The 27,572-nt window shown below is 40.4% G+C and overlaps 2 protein-coding genes across 3 annotated transcripts; both read right to left on the bottom strand.

Annotated features, from left to right (window-relative positions):
• Positions 1 to 2: 2 nt before the first annotated feature.
• Positions 3 to 16,749, bottom strand: dhrs11a (dehydrogenase/reductase 11a). 2 transcript variants are annotated; one of them, XM_085288397.1, is made up of 7 exons: positions 16,349 to 16,749; positions 3,681 to 3,890; positions 2,819 to 2,913; positions 2,183 to 2,320; positions 1,206 to 1,329; positions 1,052 to 1,117; positions 3 to 970 (listed from the first exon to the last, which is right to left on the bottom strand). In XM_085288397.1, the coding sequence occupies exons 1-7, from the start codon at positions 16,478 to 16,480 to the stop codon at positions 929 to 931; spliced, it is 807 nt and encodes a 268-aa protein (XP_085144523.1). In that variant the 5' UTR covers positions 16,481 to 16,749; the 3' UTR covers positions 3 to 928. The 2 variants fall into 2 exon arrangements, with proteins under 2 accessions (XP_085144523.1, XP_085144522.1); XM_085288396.1 differs by having other exon boundaries at positions 1,206 to 1,298; positions 2,191 to 2,320; positions 16,349 to 16,744.
• Positions 16,750 to 17,015: 266 nt separating this feature from the next.
• On the bottom strand, positions 17,016 to 26,274 carry ggnbp2 (gametogenetin binding protein 2). The gene is made up of 14 exons (XM_085288390.1): positions 26,160 to 26,274; positions 25,233 to 25,340; positions 24,947 to 25,027; positions 24,565 to 24,818; positions 24,234 to 24,332; positions 20,807 to 20,920; positions 20,496 to 20,705; positions 20,227 to 20,401; positions 19,952 to 20,140; positions 19,735 to 19,867; positions 19,497 to 19,622; positions 19,274 to 19,419; positions 18,960 to 19,172; positions 17,016 to 17,783 (listed from the first exon to the last, which is right to left on the bottom strand). Exons 2-14 carry the CDS (start codon positions 25,323 to 25,325, stop codon positions 17,580 to 17,582), a joined length of 2,037 nt encoding a protein of 678 aa, XP_085144516.1. The 5' UTR covers positions 25,326 to 25,340; positions 26,160 to 26,274; the 3' UTR covers positions 17,016 to 17,579.
• Between the last annotated feature and the right edge of the window lie 1,298 nt (positions 26,275 to 27,572).

The raw sequence follows: 27,572 nt of genomic DNA, 5'->3' as shown, positions 1-27,572 counted from the left end.
ACTACTTATGGGCGACTTTTTATTTATTCATTTAATGAGAAAGTTCCAACAGAAGGGTACATGGTTCTAGTAATACACGTGCACAGAGTTAGTTTCCTCCACTACAGAATTTTCCAGTGTGTCCTTCTTGTAACTCCTCAGAAATGAATACAAAGTGCAGAACATCTGAAGTTAAACAGGCAAAAAAGGGAGATGCCCCTATGCTTCACATACAAAGGGTTTCTCTCCTTATGAATGGAATATGCTGAATATGAATGTGTTTGGAATGAATGTGTTAAATATGTTTGTGAAAACATAAAGGTAGTAAGGGTGGCAGGATGCACAGACTGCTTATGGTTACTGTCGGTATGACTTACTTAGCCTTGTCTAGCTTTTAGTTAATGTGAGCCCACATCTATCTCTAATCAAAAGTTAAAATATTTATTAGAAAAATGAAATGGAAAAAAACTTGTCTCTTATAAACAGCAATTACCAATTTTCAATTTCATTTCAAAAAGATATGTCATATAAACTACAAAAAAAACAAACAAATGGAAAAAGAAATAAAATCGTGCAATCAATGGCATACGCTTCCCTCTGAAGTGATGGCCAAGCAGATGACCACACAACACAGCAGCAACTCTCTCTATTTGTTCCTATTGTAGTCTGGATTTGGCTCAGTTCAGCCCTGAGCCCAACAATTCACACATGCCACTTTGCTGCACTCAGTAGTATTTTTGTAGTGTTTTCCAAAGTCCATGCCCTTCATTTTGTTGCACAGCTTCCATAAGCCTTCTGCCTTTGTTGACCACCGCCCCTGCAGACCTGACACAGCTGTAGTTGATTTTTTAATACCATCCCACCCCCCACAATCTTTGCACAGCAGAGGCTGCTAAGGAGTCACCGTGGTGCTGTCTGTCTGCTCCTCCTGCAGCTCACTCTTCTGCTGCTATGACACCTGCTCCACTGGCCTCATCTGCACATCTCCGATCTGAAGATAGAAAACACTCAGGAATCAGCTACCACTCAACTACAAGTCAGTACTGTAACAGTCCCAGACAGACAGAAATACCTGGACGTGAGGAGGGGCACTGAGGACAAATGTGACTGCACTGGCTATGTCTTCTGCTTTCAAACACTGCAAAGCAGAGGGAAAAGGTTTTATTAGCACAACAGCAGATCGATAATTTCACATTTGTTGACTTCAGTGATGTGCACAGCCTTACTTTCATACTCTCGTACACTGAAGCTGCCTTTTCTGGATCGCTGTTGTGGTGTCGGAAGGCAAACTCCGTCTCCACTATTCCAGGAGATATACACTGCAGGGCAGGAAAATGAATGACAAATGTGCTCTTTACATACAGGGTCATGGTGTCTACAAATATGAAGACGTCAAAATGAAAACTTTTAAAGATACCACATATACAATAAATACGACTCTTTATAATTAAACACACGTGTGTGAGTTAAAAATGAACAGCAGGGTCAAATCAAGTATCTGATTGAACTTCAAAACATGCTTTCAAACGCATTTTATAGAAGTGAAGACAAAACAAAATTATGATTGTTACACCTTCAACATACTGTGCAGTTTATTTTTACAAGCATTTCCAGGCATTTGTGACTGGAATCGTCCCGATTTTGCAGACTAACGAGAAAGTGGGCTAGCGAGCCCATCATCATCGTCATCCTCAGTGTTTCCATGGGAGTACATTTAACAGCGAGCGATCGTAGCTCAGGAGTTGGCAGTTTGTCTTGTAATCGGAAGGTTGCCGGTTTGAGCCCCGGCTTAGCCAGTCTCGGTCATTGTGTCCTTGGGCAAGACACTTCACCTACCGCCAACTGGTGATGGCCAGAGGGGCCGATGGTGTGATATGGCAGCCTCGCTTCTGTCAGTCTGCCCCAAGGCCGCTGTGGCTACAACTGTAGCTTGCCTCCACCAGTGTGTGAATGAATAGGGGAAGAGGGTCTCGAAAAGCGCTATATAAATGCAATCCATTATTATTAACAAACATTACAGACTCATCCAAACTGAATTCAACACAGTATCAGATTTTTTAAAGGCTTTTTAGGCTTAACACTCCCACTTTATGCTGGACTACGTCTGTGTTGTCTGCTCGGAGTCCTCTTCACACTGTTGGATTTTATGTGATCCCATGTTTCACTAAGCTAAAGACAAACCTTTGCACTATAATGCAACGACTAACTCACTGTGGCTCTGATGTGGGTGTTTGCCTCTCGAAGCTCTTGCCGTATTCCCTCAGTCAGAGCAGTCACAGCATATTTAGTGGCACAGTAGAAGTGCTCATCGGCACTTGGCACCACTCGGTGCCCACCCATACTGTAGAAAATGAGAAAGACGAGAAAGATATATGAGCCGGTAATTGCTTTTTGTAGCTCAACGCTGATTCAACACCAAGTAGCCAATCCTCTGAATTTCCTGTGGTGTTCTTTTAAATGACTTAACCAGTGCATTATTAGATTTCAAACTCTGTATCACTTAATATCGGATATCTCTATAGCCTTAAAACACTCACAGAGCTATAGCTCTAAACAACATTTGTGTCAAAGTTTAAATTCCCATTTTTAATTAAGGCAATTCTAAGAAAACCTATATTGATAAAAATAAATGCTAATATAACAAATCTATAAACAGTTTTCAGTTCAACATGTGGGTGTTCTTTGCATTGCTCTACATCCAAAATGTGCCAGATGGGGCTTAAAATTGGCTTTACTTAATGCCTGCAGGATTAAAATCACCCAGAACAAACTGGCTGAGGTATTTTCACATTAATCTATAGCTTTGTTCCTAGAATTGTATGTTCCTTGTATAGCTTACCTATTAATATTGATAATGTGGCCATCATCCACATTCCTCTCCTTCATTGATTTGTACGCCTCACGGGTGCAGATGGACAAGGCTAAGACATTCACCTGCAGCAGAGGTGAACACAGCACATTTCTTTAACTTTAAAATAACCTACAGTATGCATGTATTCACACATCGGTGTATGAACCATTCAGCTACAACTTAAAAAAAGAAAAGAAAAAAAAAAGACAGAAAATGAGAATCATTTGTGAGATTTGCTTGTACTTTATTGTAAAGAATTTCCAATGATGAAAGCTGTTCACTGGGTCAGTGTGTTAAACCATCTGAACCTGCTGCTCCTGTCCAGCTTGTAGCCTCCAAACTGCTTCCGTAGTGACATTGAGAGAGAGCAGGTTACCACGAGTGTGCAAGCAAGATAGGGGGAGGTGACCAAACAAGGTCAGTGTGCAGATTAAATACAGGCTAAAAATACACTGCTGTACACGTTCAAGTGGGCTGCCATGACAACAGATGAGCAAGAGCCAGAAATGCTGGACTCTGGAGACAGAGATTTGGGTGCAGGGGGGTCTCCAGTGGTCAAGAGCTCAATGAATCAAAAGTCTCAACAAGAGACATAGTGCTGGCTTTCATTAGCAGGCCTCTGCTGTGCCAGAGTCTCTCCCCAGAGCCAATGAAGCGGCCTTTGTGAGGGGAGGGAGCAGTGTGTATGTGTGCTTTTACTCACTGAACAACACAAAAACAAGACTTGGACTCATAGTGAGCAACCTCCTCCTTCTGCTTCACTGTTTAATAGTAGTAATCAATATCACATAAGAGGAAGCTCTAACCTTCCCTTTTTTGCGTTAATATTATTGTCAGCGATCCAACTCACATCGATCATGTTCCTCCAGCCCTCTGTCCTGCCACTGAGCAAAGGCTCATTGTGGGCCAGTCCAGCATTGTTGATGCATACGTCAACGCCCTTGTGCAGTGTCTTGATTGCTGAGAACATGGACAAGATCTCCTCTTCATTGGACAGGTCACATTTGTAAGGGATCAGCGTGCCGCTGTAGCCCGCACTCTGACATTCTGCTGCCAGCTTCTGAAAAAGATAAATCACACCCAGTTTGACTGCACTGATATATTTGTTAAAGAATAATCACTACAAAATGTCAAGTGCTGTTAATGACCAACTGATTAACTTTCAAGACCACGATTAAGATTACATCAAACAACCCACCCACTCAGGAGAGCGTGGAGAACACACAGCACAGCACCAAAAAACTAGATAGTCTGTCAGTCAAACCACCCAATGATTCCCCCACTCAATTATAAAAAGCATATTAACCGAAATTCCGCATTTGACCAAAATCATAACCATGACCCCTCATAAGAAGACGCCAGCTTTGCACTGATACGGACAGGCTGAGCTCGCTACAGGTCGAGCAGGCTGCACTCTAACCAGGTCAGCTGGCCGTCCACCACTATCGGCGTACGATACAAACTGACACAGATCCCCCTGCTAGGCACAGCTGTGCCAGTCACCTGATGCCTTGCTCTGGGTGCCAGTAAGACAGAGGCAGCAGGGGTGTGGGGGGCAGGTGGAACACCAAAATGATGCACAGCACTATAATGTCAAGGATAAAATGTTTCAAACTGCACTGGTGTTAGAATTTGTCATAGACTGCATATAAACGACAAACACTGCGAGTCACCTCACAGAAGCCAGGAATTACCATATTTGAACAAGAGGGTGGAGTGCCAAGTTATTAACCAACGCTAGCTGGCTTGGTTAGAAAGATACCTTGATAAACTGTTACAGGTTTATCATACAGGTATAGTAGGTATCTACTAATAAGTGCTAAATGACATACACTATAATACAGACTGGAAACCTGTCCAGGGTGTACTCTTTCTCTAACCATCCTAGCTAGCTTGGTTAGCAATTGTAGTATCCATGACAGGAACTCACTGATGTGAACAATCAACAGTAAATGTTGGTTTTGGTCTCAATCCCACATAAGAAAACAAAAAGGGATTATTTACAGGTAAGTCCCTTTGTACTGCTGGCCAGGCATACAAGAAGCAATCCATCATAGCCTTGGCAGAGATGCCAACTTGTGCACCAGAGAAAAGATAAGAGACCCAAAATGCCAAGTGGCCACACAACATGTTGAGAGAGTGATGATTTATTCAAACGCTCCCGACACTCAGAAGAGAGTTTACCTGCCCAAAACACATCATTAGCCAATAAAGACCTAATCACACTTCCGTGTCCCTCCCTTCCCCTGCAAATGAACCCCATTTTACAAGCAGAGCATGTTGTAAAGATAAAACACACATCTTCTCATAGTTCAAAGTTCACAAAACCTTATGTGATCAAACGTGTCACAGAAATGACACGTGATGAGCTGTTGTTACGTTAGGCACCTACATCAGGGCACAGCAGGATGTAGTAAGAATATAAATGATTAAAAACAGCAGAACAGAGCTGGCTGTCACTCACCAAACGTAGCACATACTGTTTTATCTACAATGTCTATATGACTATATTGTGGCACCTGATCTACAGTACAGTCTGAACATGATTCCTCTGCAGCCACCCCTTTAGAGAACTTGTTAAAGCCTGTTTTTATAATCAGGACGATATTGGATTGAGGAATCATTTTGATGTTTTTCTCTAAAATGTATAATAGAGAGAATGCCCCCCATCTTACATGTCGCAGCGTGCAGATTTCCCTGCTCGTCCTTTAAGCCGTTTAACTTGGATTATCCAGAAAGAAGGCATTACCCAAACAAAGCTGTTAAAATGCTAAACCGCTGAAAACACTACAAGCAACTCTTTTGCTCGTGCTGTAGACAGGTGAACCGCTCCCTTTATGCACATTACCTGTGGTAAGCTGTGAAGTGCGGTCTGTTTCACTACAATAAGTCAATTATCTGAGCTGCCTTTAGACCAGCCCTCTTTACTTCACACTTGCCTGAGTCCGTTTAGAGACTGGCCCTCAGGCACGAATGAGCAGGCAGAGAGCCTGCTGGAGAGGCTCTGTGGAGTTTAACGTAAAGGGGAAGCAGGGCCAGTCTTTTGTTAGAGAGGGGGAATTAGTTGTGTTACTGTGGCTGAAGCGGGAGCAGCAGAACAAACCGGGTGTGATCTCGGTCCAACGACAGGAAGTCTCAGGCTGTGAATCTCTGTGTGTTTGTGTATGTAGGTGTGTTCTGGCACCAGATGCACCACTGTAGTTAGTACCAGACCTCATAAAGGCCACAGCAATAGAGCATGCTGTCCTGCAGATAAGCAGCCAGGTCTGAAAACACAACAGCAGCATAGTTGGAAAATCCAAGATTCATTCATCACCATCCAAACTAAACCAATGAAATATGTTTTGGCGTATTGTGAAACAGAACTTTAACCTCCTAGGACCTGGCGTCCACATATGTGGACATCACATTTTGGGTTATTTAGACTAAAATACTCAATTTTGCTCTACATGGGCCTGATATCCACTTACGAGGACATTATACTGCCACTGTTCTATCAGAATTTGAAACGAATATCCTCATATGTGGCTCTTATTTTTCTTAAAAACAAAAATAAGGTAAAAAAGAAAAAATCTGGTAATTCTTTGTTTTTACATTCATTGGGCCCCAATATGCCCAAATATAAAGAGAAATTAAAAATGCATGTTGTGGAAGAGTTCAGGTCTTAGGAGGTTAACGATACAGGCTAGAAAAGCCCTAAGACAATGACAACTAGCAGTGATGTTAAATAGCAAAACACAGTGTCCCCCAGGACACCTTGCCCCCAAGGTGTCCTGGGGGACACCTTGGATGGATGGTATGTTTCTTTGGACAAGATTGACAAAATGTAAACGCTTTTACAAGAGATCTACCAACCAACTGGTCAGGGACTGACTTAGCTGGTCAATCTCATAGATGTTTAATTATGAGTGTATGTTTCAGGCATGCACAACATATACACACACAGCAGCACAGGCAAATAATCACTTGCACGGTCACAGCCATGCACCAACTTGTTGTTAGTGTGGAAGCTCTTCACTTGAGTGAAGACACCAGGTTTGGGAAAGTAAACCGTGGGGGGACCACCACAAAAACGTTTGTAATAACAAATCTAATCCGATACCTAAATCATCTTCACCGAGCTGAACATGGACATCAGAGCCAGCCACAAGCCAGCAGCCTTGGTATGAGGAAAGAAGTCTCGGTATGAGACTTTTTTGTAATTGGGTTTATATGAAAATATCAATTTGCAGAGAAGAAAAGTAGAAAAGTAAACTGGACATAAAAAAAAAAGAATCTTTACCAGCCTGTCATGCTTTGGGGAAATCTAAGTCAGCCAAGAAAATTGCTGTTGAGACTAGACTGTCTTGTAAAAGCCTATCAAATAGTAGTAAAGTAACTGATAACACAGGAGGTGAATGAAATTCAAACAACAAGATATGATATAACAGACTATTAGAGTAATGTATTTACAAAGTGCCCTGCAGCAGTCTCATGTACATGTAATAGTCACATTCGTGGCCTGTACGCCCTGCAGGAGGCTGGTCGTCAAAGCAAGGAAGGGCCATCATTGTTCCACACCACGTTTATCAATCACTCACTCACTCATGTGGAACTGGTGTAAAACACACCAGCAAAGCAGCTTAGAAGAGATAAAAATAAAGATGCCAATGTGCTGAAGGCAGAGAAGCTATAAGTGGTGAGCCAGATCAATAGCACAAGGCAGCAGCCATGAGCTGAGAGAGCTGAAAAATTAGATTAGTCTCAGGCTGACTCAGTTCTCTTGTAAAAAAAAAAAAAAAGGAAAAAAAGGGAGGGACTGTGTTATAGGGCACTGTGGCTCATCTGGTAGGTGGCTAAAAAAAAAACTAAATCAAAAGATGTAATGCAGCCATAATTCAGTCAGTGATCCCTCCCCTCTTCATCCTTCCTGTCCAGTCTTTTAAGTACCTGGGTGACACACAAAACAATTTAGCCTGTCACGATGCATTTTCATCCTCATTACAGGGGCTGTTGTCCAGTGATTACAAAAAGTGTTCAGGAGGAGGGAGGGAGAGCGTGTTGGCAGGCAGAAAGTGAAACAGAAGGAGGGAGAAAGAGAAAATGCATCCTGAAGCAGGCTGCATAAAGCTTATCAAAACACACTCAGTTTTCAGTATGCTTTACAGGAAGGCAGAAGAATACAAGCACAAGATGGCAAGTGCAAGCTTCAATGAAAAGTCAGGGCAATCACAAAACAGAGAACCAAAATAACATTTGGATATGTTAAAAAATAATTTAAAAAAACTTGTAGCCACAGATCGGGCTAAGACACTTGAGTTTGCTAAGCTGTGTCATTCACTCTACAGCTCAACTATCATTCTGTGACATGAAAATGCACTCAAGTGTCATTCACAGTTTGACTGCGGGGTCAAGGGTGAAAGTAAGCTGTATAATAGGATTGCAGTAGGGTAGGAAGGACGGTTGTGCAATTATCTTGTGTTCATGCTGCCACTAAAAGGTCTAAAGGTTGAACAGAGTGGTTTTATAGTGCTTTTCTCATGGAACACTCTAATCAAGACAAGGAGATACGGAAAATAATTACAGCCTTTCTTAGTAAGTCACCAACACGCTGGGGAGTTCCCAGCAACGAGGGATCAAGAAGAAGGCGAAAATGCCTCCCAGCGCTTTGACAAAAATGTCACAGTGGGCACACAGTGTGCACACTGACTTTGATTTCAAACACACTAGCATGCAAATCTAAAATCAATGATTACGTGTGCATGACCAGGTATATGTAACTGGCTCCAAAGAAATGCTTTTAGAACTCTGACATGCTAAAGGTGCTGCAGGCAGCCAGGTGTTGTGTAACAAACTGGTGCAACCAGTGTGGTTACATTTTACTTTGGAAAAACCAAGTGATAATGCCCAAGTGAAGGTAGACGCATGTCTTTTAGCCTCTGAAAACAGTTTGATGGGGAAACTTTTCAACTATGTGTCAATAACAAATAACTACAAAATCCAGCCTTTATTCTTACGTTCACAAGGTCATCATATGATTTTTAAAAAATGGCTCTCCAGTTCTGTTTGTAGTTGAAACATGCTGAGGGGGTGAAGCTTCCATGCATCACATTGGTTTAACAGCTCATGTGATGGGTTGTTTGTGCACCTGATTGTGGCTGTCGTTACGGCAACTTTGCGCTCACTGCCACCCTGATGCTGGCTATGAACCACATCACTACGCATGCACCCTGATGCTGGCTATGAACCACATCACTACGCATGCAAAGTTTGTTGATGACCTGAGTCCGGAGGAGACAACAAAAAACAAAACACCCCCCCCCCCCCCCACACACACACACACACACTGGAGAGTTGATCCAACACGAAAACTTTCAAAGTGGGCCAGCCTGGCCTATTTAACATGTGAGTCTAGAGTAGCCATAAAACGTCTCCAATATCAGACAAACACCCAATTACAAATCCAGTTTGGCTGCTGATGAAGTGAGAACAATCCAATTTGCATTCCTTCACCCCACCCCCACCCCACAGCCTCAAAAAAAGGCTGGAACTTGGTGAACTCGTCGCTGATTTGGAGTACATAGCACCATAAAACTCCTCTATTCAAAGATCCTGACCTGCTGCTACAGTGTTCAAGACATTTCAGTCCTTCTGCACTTCACGTTTTGCCGCACACAATTTCACATATCATACATGCAAAAAGGAAGAAAACTGGATTCCAGCAAGTCTTTGACAGTACAGAACAGGATAGGACAGGAAGAGCTCCACCTATCACAGCAGGAAACCCGGGGAGAGAATGTCAGTGCCATTAAACTTCACACCTGGAAGGATGATAAGCACAGACAGGACAGCACAGCGGTGGTGCAGGGAGAAAGGCCCGTAGGGGTCACTGAGCTGCCTCAATCTATCAGACTTCTAACTTCTTCATATCCAACTAATGGTGAAGCAATTAAGACCATTTAGAGCTTTCAAAAATCTATACAGAGCAGTGAAAAGAAGGTTGCTTTTAATTAAAAAATGCAGGAATACTGCTTGTGTTTCAGTAATGCTTTAATAATGTATTAGAGTTATAAATGTATCTTGCTTTCCTCTCACAGAGCCTGCCAGTATGCAATAAGTGAAAATTAAGTTTCAAACAAATGATTACTTCTGACTACAGTAAGAGAGTAGAAATTGAATTTGTATCAGTGTCAGAAATCTGCATCTACATGCAGTTTGGACTGCTGCTTTCCTATTTGAGAAAATGCTCTTATTTTTTGTGCCTATGTCAATGTTGCTCCTCTCAGGAGGGATAGGGGCTGGGGACTGAATCCATGGAAACACAGTTTATTAATTAGGTATACGTCTCTGTCAGCTCACAGCTCAAGTGGAAAGCGTGCAGTCAGTGGAAAGGCTTTCTGCATGGGTAAGACAAAAGCAAGCCGAAGGAGCTGTGAGGTAACCTGATGAGCTCAAGAGAAATTTGATATGAGGGGGGAAAAAAGGATATGTGGAAGGAGAGATAGCAGCAAATATATTAGTACTATACTGCTACAAATGGGAGCTTTGGAGAAAATGTTTAAACAGCTATTTAACTATGTGGTTTGTTCTAAAAGAAAGAAAGAATTTGTACTAAAACAGGGCCAAAATGCAAAGTGAGGCAGAAGATTTTAGACAAATAGGTAAAGCTGTTTGACCTGACCCACTTCAAATCCTTTCTGCAGTAAAATCTATTCACTGTGAAACAACAGCACAGTTTGCTCAGACACGACCTAGAGGAGGTGGTCAAGACAGCTTCAGATTTGCAGACAGAGACGTAGATTGCTTTATTACTGTGCCACCTCAGCTTTAGAAGCATGACTGAGCACCTTTTACCTCCTTCAGAATAAGCATGATGCTGAAGCAGGTCAGCCAGTGCCTGAAATTAAACTTCAGGCTCACCCGCCAAGAGCTTTGAGTTTTAAATTAGGATTTACTCACGCACGTAAAAGATGCCCGTGCCAGAGGCTACTGTGTGCAACAAGCGGTGAGTCAGACGTCTGTTTGTTATTAGCCCATTGAATAAAGTGAGCTGGATCACAGGGACGAAGTCTTAAAAAATGAATAAAAAGCACTTTATTCAAGGGCTATTATCTCCACTGACAGTCTCGATGAGGAAATACACATAATCTGCCTTTCGTATTTCATATTCTCAGTATTCTAATCCCAGAATGTTTTCTTTTGCTGAGCTGATTTTTTTTTTTCATCTTAGATTATCTCCTTTGGGCATACTTTAGGCAGAATCCCTGTGGCATCTATTGCAAACAAAACCCTCCATCAGTCTGTTCAGCACTAGAAGCTGCAAATGATGTTTGCTAAATTTATCTGATCTAAAACTGCAGCTGCCAAAGCTTTGATTTTTGACATGCGCTTCACTTGTCCAACGCTTCAAAAGCAGGCTGGATGTCTGGGTTTGATTTCATCTGCTTCAAATGGACCTGTGTACAGACAAATATATATTTGTATATATAAATAAAGAATTCAATTCAACTCAATTCATTTATATAGTGCAAAATCACAGCAACAGTCGCTACAAGGCAGTTTATATTGCAAGTTAAAGACTAATATAATACAGAGGAAACCTATAATCAAAGAACCCCTTATAAGCAAGCATTTGGTGACAGTGGCAAGGAAAAGCTCCCTTTTAACAGGAAAAAACCTCAGACAGAACCAGGCCCAGGAAGGGGCAGCCATCTGCCATGACTGCTTGGGAGTGAGGGGAGGGAGATGGGCCACAAGTTACAAGAGTCAGTATTTTAATGACAACTAATGATTAAATGCAAATTAGGTAAGTGAAGAAAAAACACTTGCCTCATGGGAAGGCCTACTGTCGCATAACTAAGGGAAGATTCAGGGTCACCTGATTCAGTGCTAAATATATGCTTTGTCAAAAAGGAAAACTTTAAGGGTAGACAGGACAGGATTTTTTTTTAGAGAGGGTGTCTGTCTCCTGAATCCAAACTGGGAGCTGGTTCCACAGAAGAGGGGCTTAAATCTGAAGGCTCTGTCTCCCATTCCACTTTTTTAATAGGACAGGAAACACAAGTAAGCTAGCAGTCTGAGAGACCAGACAAATGTTCTTTCTGGAATTAGTGTGGATTAAGACCAATGACTATGTAAGAGGCAGACATTACTATCATGAAGTCATTTACTGGTTTCTAGGATTGCATTCTGGGCACACTATGGGTCCGTAAGTAGACTGATTTATGAGAAAATTGGATGCCAAGTGAAAAGTTTTTGGTTAAGAAGTCACGTTAACAGTGTATGGGGAAACAGACACAGACACGGTTACCTGGTAATTAGTGTTAATTAACAGACAAATCTATCACAAACATTTTACCCACTGAGATTAAAACAGAGACTTCTGAGACTGACTTTACTACAATTACCACACAGCAAGTCACATCACTTTCATATACTTGCAGCTAGCATGCTCCAAAAGTTACCAAAACATTTAACTTACAAAACTAAGTTTAACTAATAAATATAAAGTCACCTAATAAAATAAAACTCTGTATAGTAGAGTATCTTGATGCATACTCAATTTGTCTAGGTAAAGAAATCCGACAAATTTGATTCTGTACTTCTGGATGTTGTTTTCAGTGGGAGAAACATTATTGAAAACACAACATCCACATGGACAGAATCAACTTTCTGTGATCGGCACACTATCATATTCAGATTTTCCATGACTGTTTCTTCACGTTGTGATGAATAGCAACCACGTTCATTCTCTTATGAATGTGTGTTTATTACTGCCTCCTAATATACCGTGTAAGCAGAAACAACATGCATATACGAGCTGTGCAGGCCTGAGTGACTCAGAGGTCTTAAGATGAACAAATCAGCAAGTGTGCTCTTCTTCTTTGGTGTCAGATCTTAGGCCAAACTAAACCATTCTAAAACAATTCTGCTTGGTTGTGCCCCTCCTTACCCCCTTCTTTTACGCTACTATGATGCAGTGCCTGCATGATGTGTGCATCGTGCTTTTCTTGGCATACGTTAAGATTGCAAGAACGCCATTTCTAAATGTTTAGCATCTTCAAAAAACACATGGACACGTTTTACAAGAGCCTTCTTCCAACAAAATAAAAGCTTCTCCCACTGGTCTTACAAGATTTCAAAGGAATAAATGAGAAGCCGTGTTTCCTCTACTTGGATGCTGTCTCCATTCCTGCACAAAGCCCATGGTGACCACATGTCTCCCTCCAGCTTGCAGCTCCCCTACTGCCTACACTATAGTTTCACAGACAACAAACCAATAGTGCTGCCACTACTCTCCACTCCACTTTCTCAGAGTTTTCTTTACCCAGAAAACAAAAAAATCTTCTCACTTTACTCATTGTTTTAGCTCATCTAACACGAGGGATAACGCAGCTGTTAAAAACACTAACTACAGCAACATTATTTCCCAGAGTAAAAGGAATAAAAAACTGAAGTGACTTCAAGAACAATTGCTTTGTGATACATTGCATTTCCCACTAGCAGCATACCAGCTCTACAGCAAGAGCCCAGTTTACACAGCAGGGAGAGTACAATACTGTCTTTGTCCTGCAACTCACACACACACTCTAAAGTCTTGTACGAGTGATGGTTCTGCCTTAATCTGACAGAAACCTTTCATTCTTCACACCCTCATAAACACAACTATTAGCTGAAGCTTGTATCTATGTACTATAAAATCACAAAAAAGTGCTTCAATGCTTGGTCACTTAGTGGACAAACCAATGAGTGCCTACTACCTGACCCCCTCAGAATCAGCTGATATTTTTGTGCAATAACTGCAGTTTAAAAAAAAGTAACTTAAAAGCAATGCAAATCAATTTAGGGGGGGGGGGGGGGGGGGTTGGCCTATCCCAGCCACCATAGGGCGAGAGGCAGTGTACACCCTGGACAGGTCTCTGGGCTGTCACAGGGTTAACACAAAGAGAAAGACAACCATTCACAATCACACCTATGGGCAATTTGGAGTCACAAACACAAACAATGAAAAAAGACCGAAAACACCAACTTGTCTCCTTGTAATTCACGCTTTCACAACAACACGGCATTTGGAGTTCCTAATACCCATGTTGCGACAATAATCCTGTAAAGGTTAGTGAAATGCAAACTGTTAATGCAAACTGTGGAGATGCAGAAACTGCTGGTTATTTAAAAAAAGGCACATTCTTATCTCTTATCTCTTTGTTTAAAGGAACTCAATCATTGTTATCAATCCCAGCACCAGCTCTTAAATGACATCCAATCATTATTCAGTTGCTCGTGTTTGCATGCAGCTCGTGCTCACACCATGTGTGAGCTAGCATTAGCATAAAACAGCAATGAGAAACACATAACACTGTCATATATCACTATAACACATGATTTCATGTACTGTATGCTGTATAAAGAGACCAGCAATTAAGTATAATTATGACAACCTGATTCATGTTGGATAGCTAAGATCTACACCGGGCAAGCTAGCATTAGCCAGCACATTGAGAGCTCAACCTTGGATGTGATTGCAAAAAACAAACAAGTTCCAGTGATGCTGACTGTAGCTTTCACCCTGATGGCTAAAATGCCACTTGGTTGTTTATGTACTAAAGTGGAGAAATTACTTGATATTCAACGTAGCAGCTAGCTGGCTAACCTAAACTTGCAAAAAATACTACCTAAGCCCGCATCGGTACCGGTTTAAGTTGTTCTTACATGTTTGAACCTTGGTTGTGCTGGAAGCATCAGTTAAATTGATGGTTAACATCAGTGATTAATAACATTTTGACGCTGGGAGCAGAAGACAAGCACTGAGTTACTGATGAGTGTGCGCAACTGTCACATCTTTAAGTTTTCACTGAAACTTTAAACCAAGTTCTTCACAATGTGCTGTTAGAAGCTACCGAGAAGGCCAGAAATGTTCTCATCTTTGAAAGTTGCATTAAAAGTCATTCAGTTTAATTCATTTTCATCAATGGATGAAAGGAATGTTGCATAGGAATATTTAATTTAATGGAATTGACTGATGTTAAAGCATGAGAAGGAAAGAAAATGTTAAGAATCCAAATACTGACATACTTAAAGGATACATACAGTACAACACCTTTTATATACACATATGACAGAGTTAAGAAATACAACACATTGGCTGTCTCAAAGGTGGCGATGTGTGAATGCAGTAGGCGTTCTGCAACACAGCACTGGAATCTCTGGGCTGACAAGATGTGAAGCTTAATAATTGGCCAACAGGTTAAGCAGGGTGCACCGCCTTACAGTTAAGCAAGAGTTAGTGGGACAGGGCCTATAACACCTACCTCTGGGGAAGCGTGGGTGTTACTCCAGTACTATAAAGAGTTTCTGCCTGTTCCTCTGTCAACCACTGAAATATTTTTTGAATCAAATCCACAGTTCAAAGAGTTAATGTCAGTTCAAACATAATCACTCACAACACTAATTACATTCAGTTATGAGAGGGGGACTTAAATAGTAACTGGATGAGTCTTTTACTATCATAGTGGGGTTTATGTAAGCCCTCTGTGATACCAGTAATTAAGCAAAATGTGTGTGCATCCAGACGGACCAAAACAAAAGTTTCAGTGGAACTTCTCCAGAATTTATTTTTTAATAACATTGTCATTTTCCATGCGTTTTGATTATTATATTGTTTAACATAATCTAATGAGCTAAATTAAAATGAACTAAACAAGTATAGATAATACTTGCACACACATTTTACAACAACTTGAGGGGTGTAAAGCTGGTGGTTTATATGTTTTGATTTACTTGTTATTCATGTTTGACTGAAAAATGCTTATTACATTAGGCTTATTACACTGTTATCTATGTAATCTATGTAAAATTAACGTTTAATAACATTTGGGACTTTGAATGTATCAGGCGGTTAATAAGATTGTAAAAATCTATTTCTGGCTATGTAAGAAGAAAATATGGGTCATTTGTTTGTTTGTTTTTGAATCCGTGCTTTTCTTGCTGTGGGCTCTGTCCCACACAATAGTCAGTTAACTAGTATATCTTACTTAAATGCAATAAAGCTTCTGACTGACGTCGCTGGGGAAGATTAACCAAGAGAAAGGGAAACGAATAATAGAAAACGTAATGAATTAGGGGTGTGGCTGGCTATGTGGTGGGTGGGGGTGCAGGTACAGGAGCATCACTGCCTTCTGATTTAATGGGTGGTACTTTCTCTGAGTGGAAGTCCAAAGTACAACAATGTCCCAGCAGTAATATGGAAAATTGGCAACATTAGCTAGTCGGAATTTAGCTATTATTTACACCTCTTACGACCGTTTGACCTTTTTAATTTGAATTTCGGCACAATCTGTTATAAAACCGTGTGTTTAAATTGACCAAATAAATAATATCGATTTAACTGGCTGTGATACTGGGGCTAAAGGTTTTTAGCTGAAATTGATGTTAGCTAGCTGTAGCTACTTTGTTGTTGCTTTAAACAGAGCTAGCTTCTCCTTTGAGTCGAACAGACTTGTTTCACAACATTAATTGATATTTTTCATTAAAATCACCCACCTCTATTTTGTCGACATTCCTGGCACAACCAACAACCCTCATGCCTTGCTGGACCAGTGCCCGGGCTACAGCGGCTCCGATTCCCACCGAGGCGCCGGTCACCAGGGCCACTCTGCCTTTCCACCGCTCCATCTCTCCACCGGCACTGTAGCTACACAAAACAGCCGCCCCTATGCTGCACCTCTACCTGCTTAGTTCAAGCTCCTACAGCTGGGACTGCAGCTATTATGTGCGATAGGTTCAAAATTAAGGCTGTAGTAGGTTCGGGCTCTTGTATCAGTCTGAAGCATCCAGGACAGCAGTAACCACTGCGCGTAAACCCGAATCCACGCGCTCCTCTGGCCGAAATATGAAAAGTCCAGGCGTGAGTAAATGTTTGGTTCACATCACCTCCCACTTTCTTTTTCAGCCCTGGGGCCTTTACTTTTTTTTTTCCCCCCTTGTGGTTAAATGCCGCCCTCCGCCGGGCATTACGAGAACAACAACAAAGGTATGTTGCTTTCATGTATTTCCTGCAAATCAAAGTTTTTACTTTAATTTTTGAACTCTCACGCGGTTTGGGTAACCATGCGAGAAAAAACTAAAAAAAAAAACTAAAAAAAATAAATAAATAAATTAAAAAAAAAAAAAAAAAAAAAAAAAAAAAAATCACACCATACAAAATGTATACTGCATATTAATAAATAATCTTTATTTAGTAAAGTCTGCACATTGCGCTTTGATGTCACACCCAAATCATTTTTAAAAATGGATGTTTATTCTCTGTAAAATTTCATATTTAGAATTTCTGTACACATTTAAAGGTACAACTTTTATCACTACACTAAAGTGTCACCAAAGAGAAACAAAGTAGAAAAAAAGAAAGAATAACCCCCAACAAAACCCAAACATAAAACAAGATTCCTAAACTTTATCCCTACCATCACAGCTTGCAAAGCTTGATTATTGATTCCACTGTGCTTACCCCGATTTCCCCCAGAGAAGACCAACAAATAGCTAGGCTTGGTCAAAGAGAGCTACAGGTAAGAAGTGTCCAAGAAATGAGACGTGTGTTGGTGTGCAAAAGAGAGAAAAAGAGATGACAAAGAGAAGATAAGAATCACATTTACTATAAAGGAGAAGTGACTGAACAAGACACAAAAGGTACTCCAAGAAATCTTTCTAACAATGTTGCAGCAGTGGTCGTGAGTGTTTTTTTCCCCTCCCCCAGTAGGGAGATTTATTAGTGCAGTTAGTTGACACTAGTTGTGGCAAACCACTTTCCACAGACCGGCTTACTCCGCTCAGTGGCACGGCAGTAGTTTGTGAATTTCTCTTTCAGGAGCTGTCGGTACTGGTGGCGGTTGTTGTAGAAAGACTGGTTTCTTTCTAGAAACGCCTGAATTTCATCCTGCGTGAGACAATTCTCTTCGTCGGAAGTCACTTCTGAGTCCTCCTGTTTTAAGAACACGAGCAGAATAGAGAACGTGAGAGCCAGAACAGAGACGTAACCTTCTGAATTTCTGTAGGCAGACTACAAGTAAAGATGTTTTTTGTAACCAAAAGAGCTAATCAAGAGCTGAGAAACGTACAAAGCATTTTAACTGGGTGCTTGAAGATGCATCTCACCGTCATTTAAGATGTAAGTAAGTGAACTTATTTTTCTTAGTTAATCATATCCATCAGATAAATTTGCAAGACATTGATAGTGAGCCACATACAAAGCTGTAATGCTGTGAATGCTATAATTACATGAGTGGTACTGCAAGTGTTTGATATACAAGTATAAGCCACTATTTTGAGGAAAAAGTATGTTCTGTAGATGCAACTTTTACATCCTGGTGACTTGTGGAAATTAAAGTTATGCATCTCTTGCAGGAGCTTAAAAATAAATGCCTGAATAACTATGTGGGGCTGCTGCAGACATAGTGGCCAAGTGGTAAGATGTGCTTCAAGAAGGACTGTGTCCAGAAATATTGTATTAATTCTAATTTTAAAAACCTGATATGTAGCTTAATGCAGAAAACAAGCCAGCTTCCCAGCCAGTTTTTAAGGTAGGTGTGCTGAGGTTTAACTGGGCCATGCTTGAATCCTTTATATTCATACTGATAATCATTTATTGTGCCAGTATTCCGTTTTAAACTTATGCAAATATACCTGAAATCAGTGTGAAATCACATCAATCATGTGTGACGATTTTGTCAGGCAGCAATAAATCCAGATACAAGCTTGCTGGCTGAAGCTCATCTGAAATACAGGCTGCCTATAATCTTTGTAGGAATATAAAGTGTCTAGGCTCATCTTCTTGACAGTCTCCTCACTCACAACACTCATAATAAAGCTGCAGTTCATGTTAGTGTTGCAAACTTTGCATCTGCACCTAGGAGATCATTCATCAGAGGCTCTATGTAGATTGGAGTGAGTAGAGCAGCAGCAGTCAGAGTTTGTGAACTGGGTGAGAGAGATTGTGCTGCTCTGAGCAACTGTAGCATAGCAGTTGTGTATAATTTATTCACACCATACTATCTGACTGTACGTTTTTACCATCCAGTCTCCAAAGCTCAAAAAGGTATTGGGGACATTCCTGGGTAGTAGTTACTACATCTCTACAGTTAACATATTTCTCACTTACCAGAAGTTCTACAAGACTTATATTTGCCATTGCAGGCCTCATGTGAAGGCTGAGGTTTTTCTGATGTACAGTCCACGGTAACCGTAGAGCAATACTGGCAAATGTATCGCCACATAAGGTGGAAAAGATTTCTTTGGTTCGACATGTGTGCGTTGAAGGCGGACTGTGGCCTGTTGTGTTCCCATCTGGCATGAAACCTTCACCCTTATGAGCCTGTGAAAATGTGCATCATGTTAGTGGGTAAACAGTGCTAAAGATTTTGCATACAGCATATAAAAACAATAAAAACAAAACTGTGTACTTTCTCGCCTTACCTCATTGCTACAGAACCCCTTGCCCTTCCTTTTTTTCTTTTTACTCTTGCACTGTGCATTTTCCTCAGAGTGTGGCCAGCAATCAACACAGCTGTCCATTCCATCCTCCTTGTCTTCAGCACAGTGATGAAGGTTTGGGTCATCTCCTTCAGAAGATAAAGAACCGTGAGGCAAAAATATGAACAATATCCTAAATTGAATCTTTGTTCTTCTCAAAACAGACCTGCTTCATCGTGGTTGCAGATTCCCTCGGAGCAGGCGATGTCAGAGCCTTCTCGCGATCCCGTTTCGCTGCCTTCCATACTTGAGGAGTAGCCGCAGTCACTTCCATTGCTGTGTGCTGACAAATCTGGAAAAATGGATGAGAACATTTGTTTTCCAGCTTTAAGCTAAGACCCGTGTTACTTATCCAAAACCCTCCTTAAAAATACAGGACTGATGTCTGTGTACATTTGTTTTACCTTGTTTGGTGTTGTCTGGGCAACGACAGGAAGTGCTCCTATTGGTGGCGACGGTCTCATCACAGCCGGCTTCATCCTCCTCATCGTGGCTACCACAGACCTTGCAACTGCTCTCCACAGACTCAAGAGAACCCTGGGAGTGAGGCAAAGAGAGATGTAGTTGCAGAACAACAAAGATAAATAAAAAAGGAAAGCCAGATTATTAGATCATGATTACCTCATCAAGATTCTTCTCCTTGTCCTCTCCCTCCTGTTCAGATGTATCAAATCCGCACTTGTTTTTGCGTCGATTTTTTCGCTTTTGCCTCTTTTTCTCCTGCTTCAGCTCTTTGGCTCTCTCCTCCTCAGACAGCTCCTCGACAAACTGCTCCAAACGGCTGATGCCCTGCATCTTCTCCACTGCCATCTATGCATGTAGTGAAAGGGACATTACCTTGGAGTTGCAACAGCCACAGTGCATTTATCATCTGATAAACACGTAGCCATATGTACCTCAAAACCTTTACGTAGTGCATCAATTCCCAAATGGAACAATATCTGCCAGGTCTGCTCCTCGGCTCGGAGTTTCTGCCAGATCCTGTGGAGCCGCTCATAGAGATGAATACCCAGACAGGTCAGGACTTCCTCTTGTGCAATGTCAATGGTTTTTGCATGTCTCTCTCTGCGTCTTAAGGAAAAAGTTAATAAATAACAATCAACTGAAATCAGAAATTATCAAAAGGTAGAAAATTACTCAAAATGAAAATTTGAGCCCGACTTACTCGTATCCTCCTGAGAACTCGGGCTCTGCCCTGCCAAGGAGATGAGCGATAAAGTCGGTTTCACAGCAGACGTGGATGTGCCGTTCATGGGGGCAACAGCACAGTCCCTCATACAGCGCAGCACAGTACCCCTTCTCTTTATTGCAGTCCACCTCCCCAACCAAGATGTTATATGCCCTCAGCACTTTATTTTTACAGTCTGTGCAAAACCTGAGGACAAAAAAAAAAAAAAAGGAACACACCATTAGTTTCCTTTTAACAACTAAAAAAAGAACATTTTACAAATAAAAGTTAAGATAGGTAAAGATTACCTGTGTTTATGCAAGTATGTCTCCAGCGTCTCAAGAAGACAGGCACTGTCAATCAGTACCACCTCATCTCTGCACTCCTGAGACATCAGCTCCCACACATCCATCCAGCTTCCCCTGTAACATACAATTATTACACCAATGTCATTCCAGTGAACAGTTATCAGCTTCTAAACCTGCAGAAACTGATTTTTTGGAAACAGTGGAGATAAAGTCTATCCAATACTGACATGTCATTTTAAATAACACGTTATAACACTTTGGATATTTACACAGACAGCAGACACAGACGTGTTATCATTATCATCATTAGGAGTCATCTGAGGCCAGTTATTTTACCTCTCTTTAGTGAGCTTTGTAAAAGGGAAATCTCTAGCTCTTTAGCTTCTAAATGCTCTTCTATGTTGATTTCTATTGCCAGTATACATATTATGAAAAATGCTATACTGCTGTGAATATCAAGCAGAGGGGCTTACAGACTGACATGCTAATACCTTGATTCACACAACAGCATTATTATCAGCTTTAGAGGGATTGGCATAAGTTAGCCTGTTTTGCTTTCAACAACTTACTGACCAAACGCAACGACCACCTTCAAGCTCTTCAATGCCAACACAACACAACTGAATGAAAGATATGGGTGTAACCAGGAGTTTCAAACACTTTGATCAACAAGACTGGGTGTAAATGTCTTAAATGCATGACTGTGGTAGAGCATGGCTTACAGGCATATTTTTTTCCTAGCAGAGCACAACTGACACAACACTGAATATTTGTCTACCACAAATATATCAATAATGCCACTCGTTTGTTTATATACTTTTTCTTCTTCGAAAGAACATGTTAGTTTTATTTAGAAAAAGCGTCATGCAGCATGTCCAGAATAGCAGCTCTGACTCTGTTTCACTACTTGCAGCACAAGTAGCACAGTAACATGAAGTGTTGCTAACTAGTTTGCTGGTAAAGAACACTGAACTCATCAGTTTCCTTTTTCAGCAGAGCCACAACATATGCAATGGTATATGCAATGTATATACACTTATACTGTCACGTAGGGCTGCTCGATTATGGCAAAAATGATAATCACGATTATTTTCACTGAAATTGAGATCTCGATTATTTGACGATATTTATTTAACCCTTTAAGACCTACCATAGAACCAAGTCCGCCAGAGCTTATATTATATTTTTACATGCTGTAGTGCCATTTTTGGGAGCATTTCAAGTTGCTATACATCAATACAACTGTTATAGCCCATATTTTAATAATATGTATGCATTAAGTCAGTAATTAGTAATTAATTACATTAGTAATTACATTAATTGCAAAAAAGTGCAATAAACTACAAAAAAATTGAAAATCGTTTTTTTTTTTTTTTTTTTTTTTTTTTTTTTACACATATATTTCTACTTGGGGAAATTTAAGAGGCTTATTCCTCAAAACTTTAAATACAAAAAAGTTGCAAAAAATAGTTTACAACAACAGGAAATTTATTTTGAGTGTCTTCATAGTTTTATTTTGGAGATACAGCAATTTTTATATACTGCAGGAAAAACAAAAAACAATCCTATGATGCAAATTTGCAAAGAAAACAGCAGGTGCATCAAAATAAACTATTTCCAGCTGTGCAATTCGAGTTCTAAGCATCCCAGAAACTATTCAGAAAAGTCAAACATGACTTATAAAAAACACCAGTATAGGCTTTTAAGGCCTACAAGTAAAAAACTACATTTTCCGCGAAAATGACGTCACTTCCGGTGTCTGTCAGGAAATGGCGGACAGTGTTGACATCTTTTTCAATGTGGGAAGTGTTATGAACAGCTGATCGGATCGGCAAAGTGTGTTTCTGGAATATTATGTTTTTGTTCCTGCAAACGCTTTTTATGCAATTTTTGCAAAGCTATATGTGGAAGGAAACCGTGGCCGAGGACAAGCTGATGGCATCAGATGTAAGTACAACTCCTCCGGTTTCATATGCAAAACAAATTATTGCGCTAGCTTACGCGGTTCCGGTTCTACAGGGATTTAAAGGGTTAACAATAACAATGTATTGAATAATGACTTTAAAAAAATAATATAAAATAGTGTGCAAATACTGATAACAGTGCAAATGTTTGCAATATAAAAAATTAATGAAAAATGTAAACATTATGTTTAGTGAACTTTGCAGTGTTGCTCTGTGGTGCAGCTACGACACCGTAGCAAAGTTTACACACTATGTCTACTTGATCCACGTCTGACTCCGCGAACCCATAATGTTTCCACACCACTGAAGGTTTTTTTTTTTTTTTACCTCTCTTTTCAACCAACGGCAGTCACTCTCCTCTCCAAATAACTTCGGCTTAGCTTTCCGAGCTTTCCTCGGGTCCTCTTAATTGTTGTGATGCTGTTCGAAATGCAGAGAGGTGCGCTCGATTTGCCACACGGAGCAGCGCGAGGGTAAAGCACGAGGGGGGGGCTAATAATCGGCTCAGTCATTTTTAATGATCGTTGAAAGCCCAGATCGTAATCGTGATTAAAATTCGATTAATTGAGCAGCCTTACTGTCACGCAAAGGTTTAGGGTTACTAATGAAACCTGAAGCACTACAATCAGCCGATTTCAGTTAGTGTGTCAGAGGAGGAAAACAGCAACGTAGTTTAGAGTGTGAATATGGACATTTTTTTCATTTGCACAAAAGAACGAGATAAATGGTAAAGTGGAAAACTGCATCCAGGACAGAAACAACCACATTTTGTTGCTAACAAAACTTCGGTTCTTTTGCAAGCATCTGCACAGACTGCATGCTAAAGCTAAGCTAGTAACTGCATTATTTTCAAGAAAAGTGTTGTGTGTAATATGTGGAATGGTGGCTTGAGTCTGCAGAGGCCTGCAGAGGCAAACATGTGAAAATGTGCATCATGCTAGTGGGTAAACAGTGCTGAAGATTTTTCATACAGCATATAAAAAGCAAAACAAAATTGTGTACTTTCGCGCCTCATCTCATTGCTACAGAACCCTCTCATTTTACCTCTTGCACTGTGCAACTCCAACACTGATCACAATAAACAGCGTGAAGACCTCAACAAACATGTACAAACATTTGACCCACAGCATTCAATTAATTCGCATGAGTGTTGCTGCTTGGTGGTTACTCTCAAAACGGAGCCAAAGAGAACCCAATGAGAATCAATAGGAGAATTGATAAGAAAGAAATCAATAACGGATATCGATAATTGAATTGGAATTGCTAAATTCTTATCAAATCCCATTCCTAATGTGTACACAGGCCATTTTCAACAAGTTTACCTGAATACCTGATCATGTAAACACAGATGAAAACCGTGTTTTGTCTTCTGTCACAATTCTCTTAATTCTTTCATTTTGTGAAAAACAACATCTGAAAGAACATGTTAATGAGCACAAGATAAAAGTAGGAGCATTACTCACCCCAGAGGTTTCGGCTTGTGTGTGTCTAAGGAGTGTAACTGGCAGCGTTTGTTCTTTTTACTTTTCGGAATAGCGTCAATCACGTCATTCAATTTTGCCCTGTTAAAAAAAATTTGAATAAAATAAAAAATGTAAAAATTATAACGACTTTAAATAAAACAGTTTAAGTACACTACTATCATCTCTGACACTAAACTGGTAGAGTGGCAGTAGCTACTGTCACTGCTTGTTAGAAACCTGAAAGCCTTGCGTGTACATATAAGAGTTAAAAATTTATATTGATTAGCACTCTGACCTGTAATAAAGCACTGTATTTTTCTCTCCAGCTTACCCATGGACATAGAAGAGCGTGTAGAGTTTCTTCACATCTGCCAAACATGTCTTGGTGACAGAGAGCATGCCTGTGGGTTTCACAGTGAGGGGCTCCAGGGCTGGGTTCCCCGATTCCACTAGATGTGAGAAGAGACGCTCCACACTTCGTCTGCAGCCCACGCATGGAACCAGCTGAGCTAGTGCACTGTACACCTCTCTTGATGCCACCATCAGAGCAATATTCAAGTCCTGCTGGTTCAACTTGGAGTGATACTGTGAGCCAAAGAATCACCACTGTTAGCAAATAACAGAGGGCAAGCTACCTCTTTTAAGCTAAGCTTGTGTAGGTAATAGGATTTTTTTTTTTTAATTTTAGAAGAAAGGAGTAGAACAAAACTCACCTCAGAAAACTGTTTCAAGTGTGAAGTGTTTATTTCGTGACTATCAACATCCATTACACTGTCAGAAAACTCCATTACCATCTGATGAGAGACACGAGGTAACTGTAAGGCTTAACTGTATTCCTGTGTTACATTTTAATGTATATCAAATGAGCATAATCACAGGCAAAACTGTCTCTTTGCTTTGACACTTTAACGGTACAGCAGTCACATGCTAGCTTCATTAACATTTTTTTTTTTTTTTTACTGTGGCTATACCAAAAGACAAAACAAACAGCTTTCTCACCGTGAGTGTTTCATCGATATACAGGGGGATCTGTCTTGCCAGAAATGGGTATTCCTCTTCCCCCTCCCTGCAGATTGCTACTAGGCGTGCCATGACTTCCAGTTCTACCTGCAATTACACACAGCAAACCCCCTGATCAATTTGAACACAGGCTACAACGAGCTAATGCTAATCTGGTGCAGGTTACTACCGGCCAACAACACGATCAAGCGATCTGACAAATCACCAGGTGCAAAGGGTGCTAATTATCAGCCATTTGCTGAATTTAACTACATGTGTAATGGTGCAAATGCAGATATAGAAACTTGGATACAGATTTGTACCGACCCTAGATTTATCCTGCTAAGTTAGCAAAACAACCTGGTAAACGAGAGCTTCAACAGATGACGAGAGCTGAATTGCGTTTAATGTCGTTATATTCATTTGCACAAGTTTGGACCAAAATAATTCCAGTCATTAAGACGTGTTTATTAGCGCTGGCATTTTTATCGCTGAGCAGGATAAACCAGTAACCGGCGAGTAGCAAGTTATCATTAGCATGTTGGCTAATTTCATTTCCCAAAGCGCTTTTAGAAAGTGAGGAAGCCAGTCGGCGTATTCAGGACGCGATGTTCTCCTCATAACGGAGTGTATGACAGCTTAACACATACTTTATATGTTACAGTGTTGCTTTAGTTTCCCTACGCCCTGTCGATGCGAGTAAACTTGGTTAACTTATCCGTTTGCTGATCGTCAGCGTCGCGAATTCTACAAAGCTAACATTAGCAAGCTTGAATACGGCTAATATAAAGTTCAGCTGGGTGACTGGCTACTTAGCGTCCGACACTTTCGTCCGTTGTTTTTTTTTTACCAACACTTACACGATTGATTTTTATTATCTTGGCAGATAAAGGCGCACGACTACAACTAACTATTGATTTTACTTACCCTCTCCTGAAAGACTCCTTAAAGAAATAAACAACTGCGACAGTGAGAGAAGCTGCTACGGTGGCGGAATCTTCATTACTGATTTCACCTTTGCCCTGCTCACGTAGGCGCTGACGTCTTAAAGCGTGCGGCCTACAGAGGGCGCTATGTTGGCAGGAAAAAGCCGATTCACGTTCACATTGTAAGTGTAGATTGAAACAAATCATAATCTTAGTGTATCATAGAGTATAGTATATCATATTATAGTTCGTGGCAATTCAGACATAAAACTAAACTTAAATAAATTCATTCATTGTAATTTACTGGATTCTTTAGAATAAACTGTTTCATGTTTCTAGAGCCGATGATAATGCTCATACGTTTGTGAGGATGGTGGTGGGAATAGACTGGTGATAATGCACAAAGTGCATAATTTTAAAATGATTAAACAAAGCGTAGATTTTATTGTCATATTTCGTTGTATAAACTAGAATAACCACTGAGATTTGAGTAGAACATTACTGTGAGAAAAAGAAACAGGTGCTTAATAGCTGCATGTTACATTGAGGGTTAGGCTATAATTTTAGCTCATTTTAACAGTCAGATTTGACAGTGAAACAATTGTGATGGAGTTGAGCTTTATTCAAGGGGCCAAATAAAAATATTTAATGAAACAATTGGGAAATGCAAGCATTTTTTCTTCACAATCCCCTTCTTGTAGGGTCTGAGAAAATAACTGGTCAAATCAATATAGTGACAAATTATTAGTTTAATAATTTATCAGGAGTCCTTTGGAAGTTGCAAATTATGGACATAATTCAAAGATGTTTGCCATGGCCTTACTGTCTGCATGTGCATCTTTATTTTACAGATTGTGATCAATGTCATATTCCAAGCCTTCATGACACTTTTTTTCTTCCCATCATTCTACTACATTTTGATCTTAGTTTTATGTGTCTAAACAATGCAATTTCTTCATTTAATTGTCCATTATTTTCTATTTAACCCTTCTATTTTGTGCCTGATCAATAGTTTGCATCTTGTGTTGAAGTCCATTTTCTCTCATTAAGTATTTTCTTTATGATAGACTTGGATAATGATGATGAGTGGTTTCATGTTGTACAGGGTTTCATCTTTTTCATGGAAATGATACTGCGATCATTCACCATTTTGTCTGCTGCTGATATCCTGTTCCTTGAACTTAAAGAAGAAAGTCTGCACCTGAAGTCATGCTGTGGTACTACTTTTAGCTGCTCCTGTATTTCCAAGATGTAGGGGTGATAACAGCAGGTAGCTCCGCATATTTGGGTTGACATATTTTTATGCCAGAGGCCCTTCCTGAAACAACCCTCAAAGGATTTTTTTTGTCCAATCCCAGGACTGAACTGGAAATTTTTTACTTGTTAAGCGAGTGTTTAAATCATTATTTTACTG

Source organism: Mchenga conophoros, linkage group LG10 (genome assembly GCF_057382185.1).
Source record: "Mchenga conophoros isolate Kocher_MC1m ecotype Shallow Benthic linkage group LG10, M_conophoros_male_GT1.1, whole genome shotgun sequence".
In the NCBI taxonomy this organism is placed as follows: Eukaryota; Metazoa; Chordata; class Actinopteri; order Cichliformes; family Cichlidae; genus Mchenga; species Mchenga conophoros.
The sequence above is the reverse complement of the archived record's forward strand: the minus strand, read 5'-3'. Positions and strand labels throughout refer to the sequence as shown.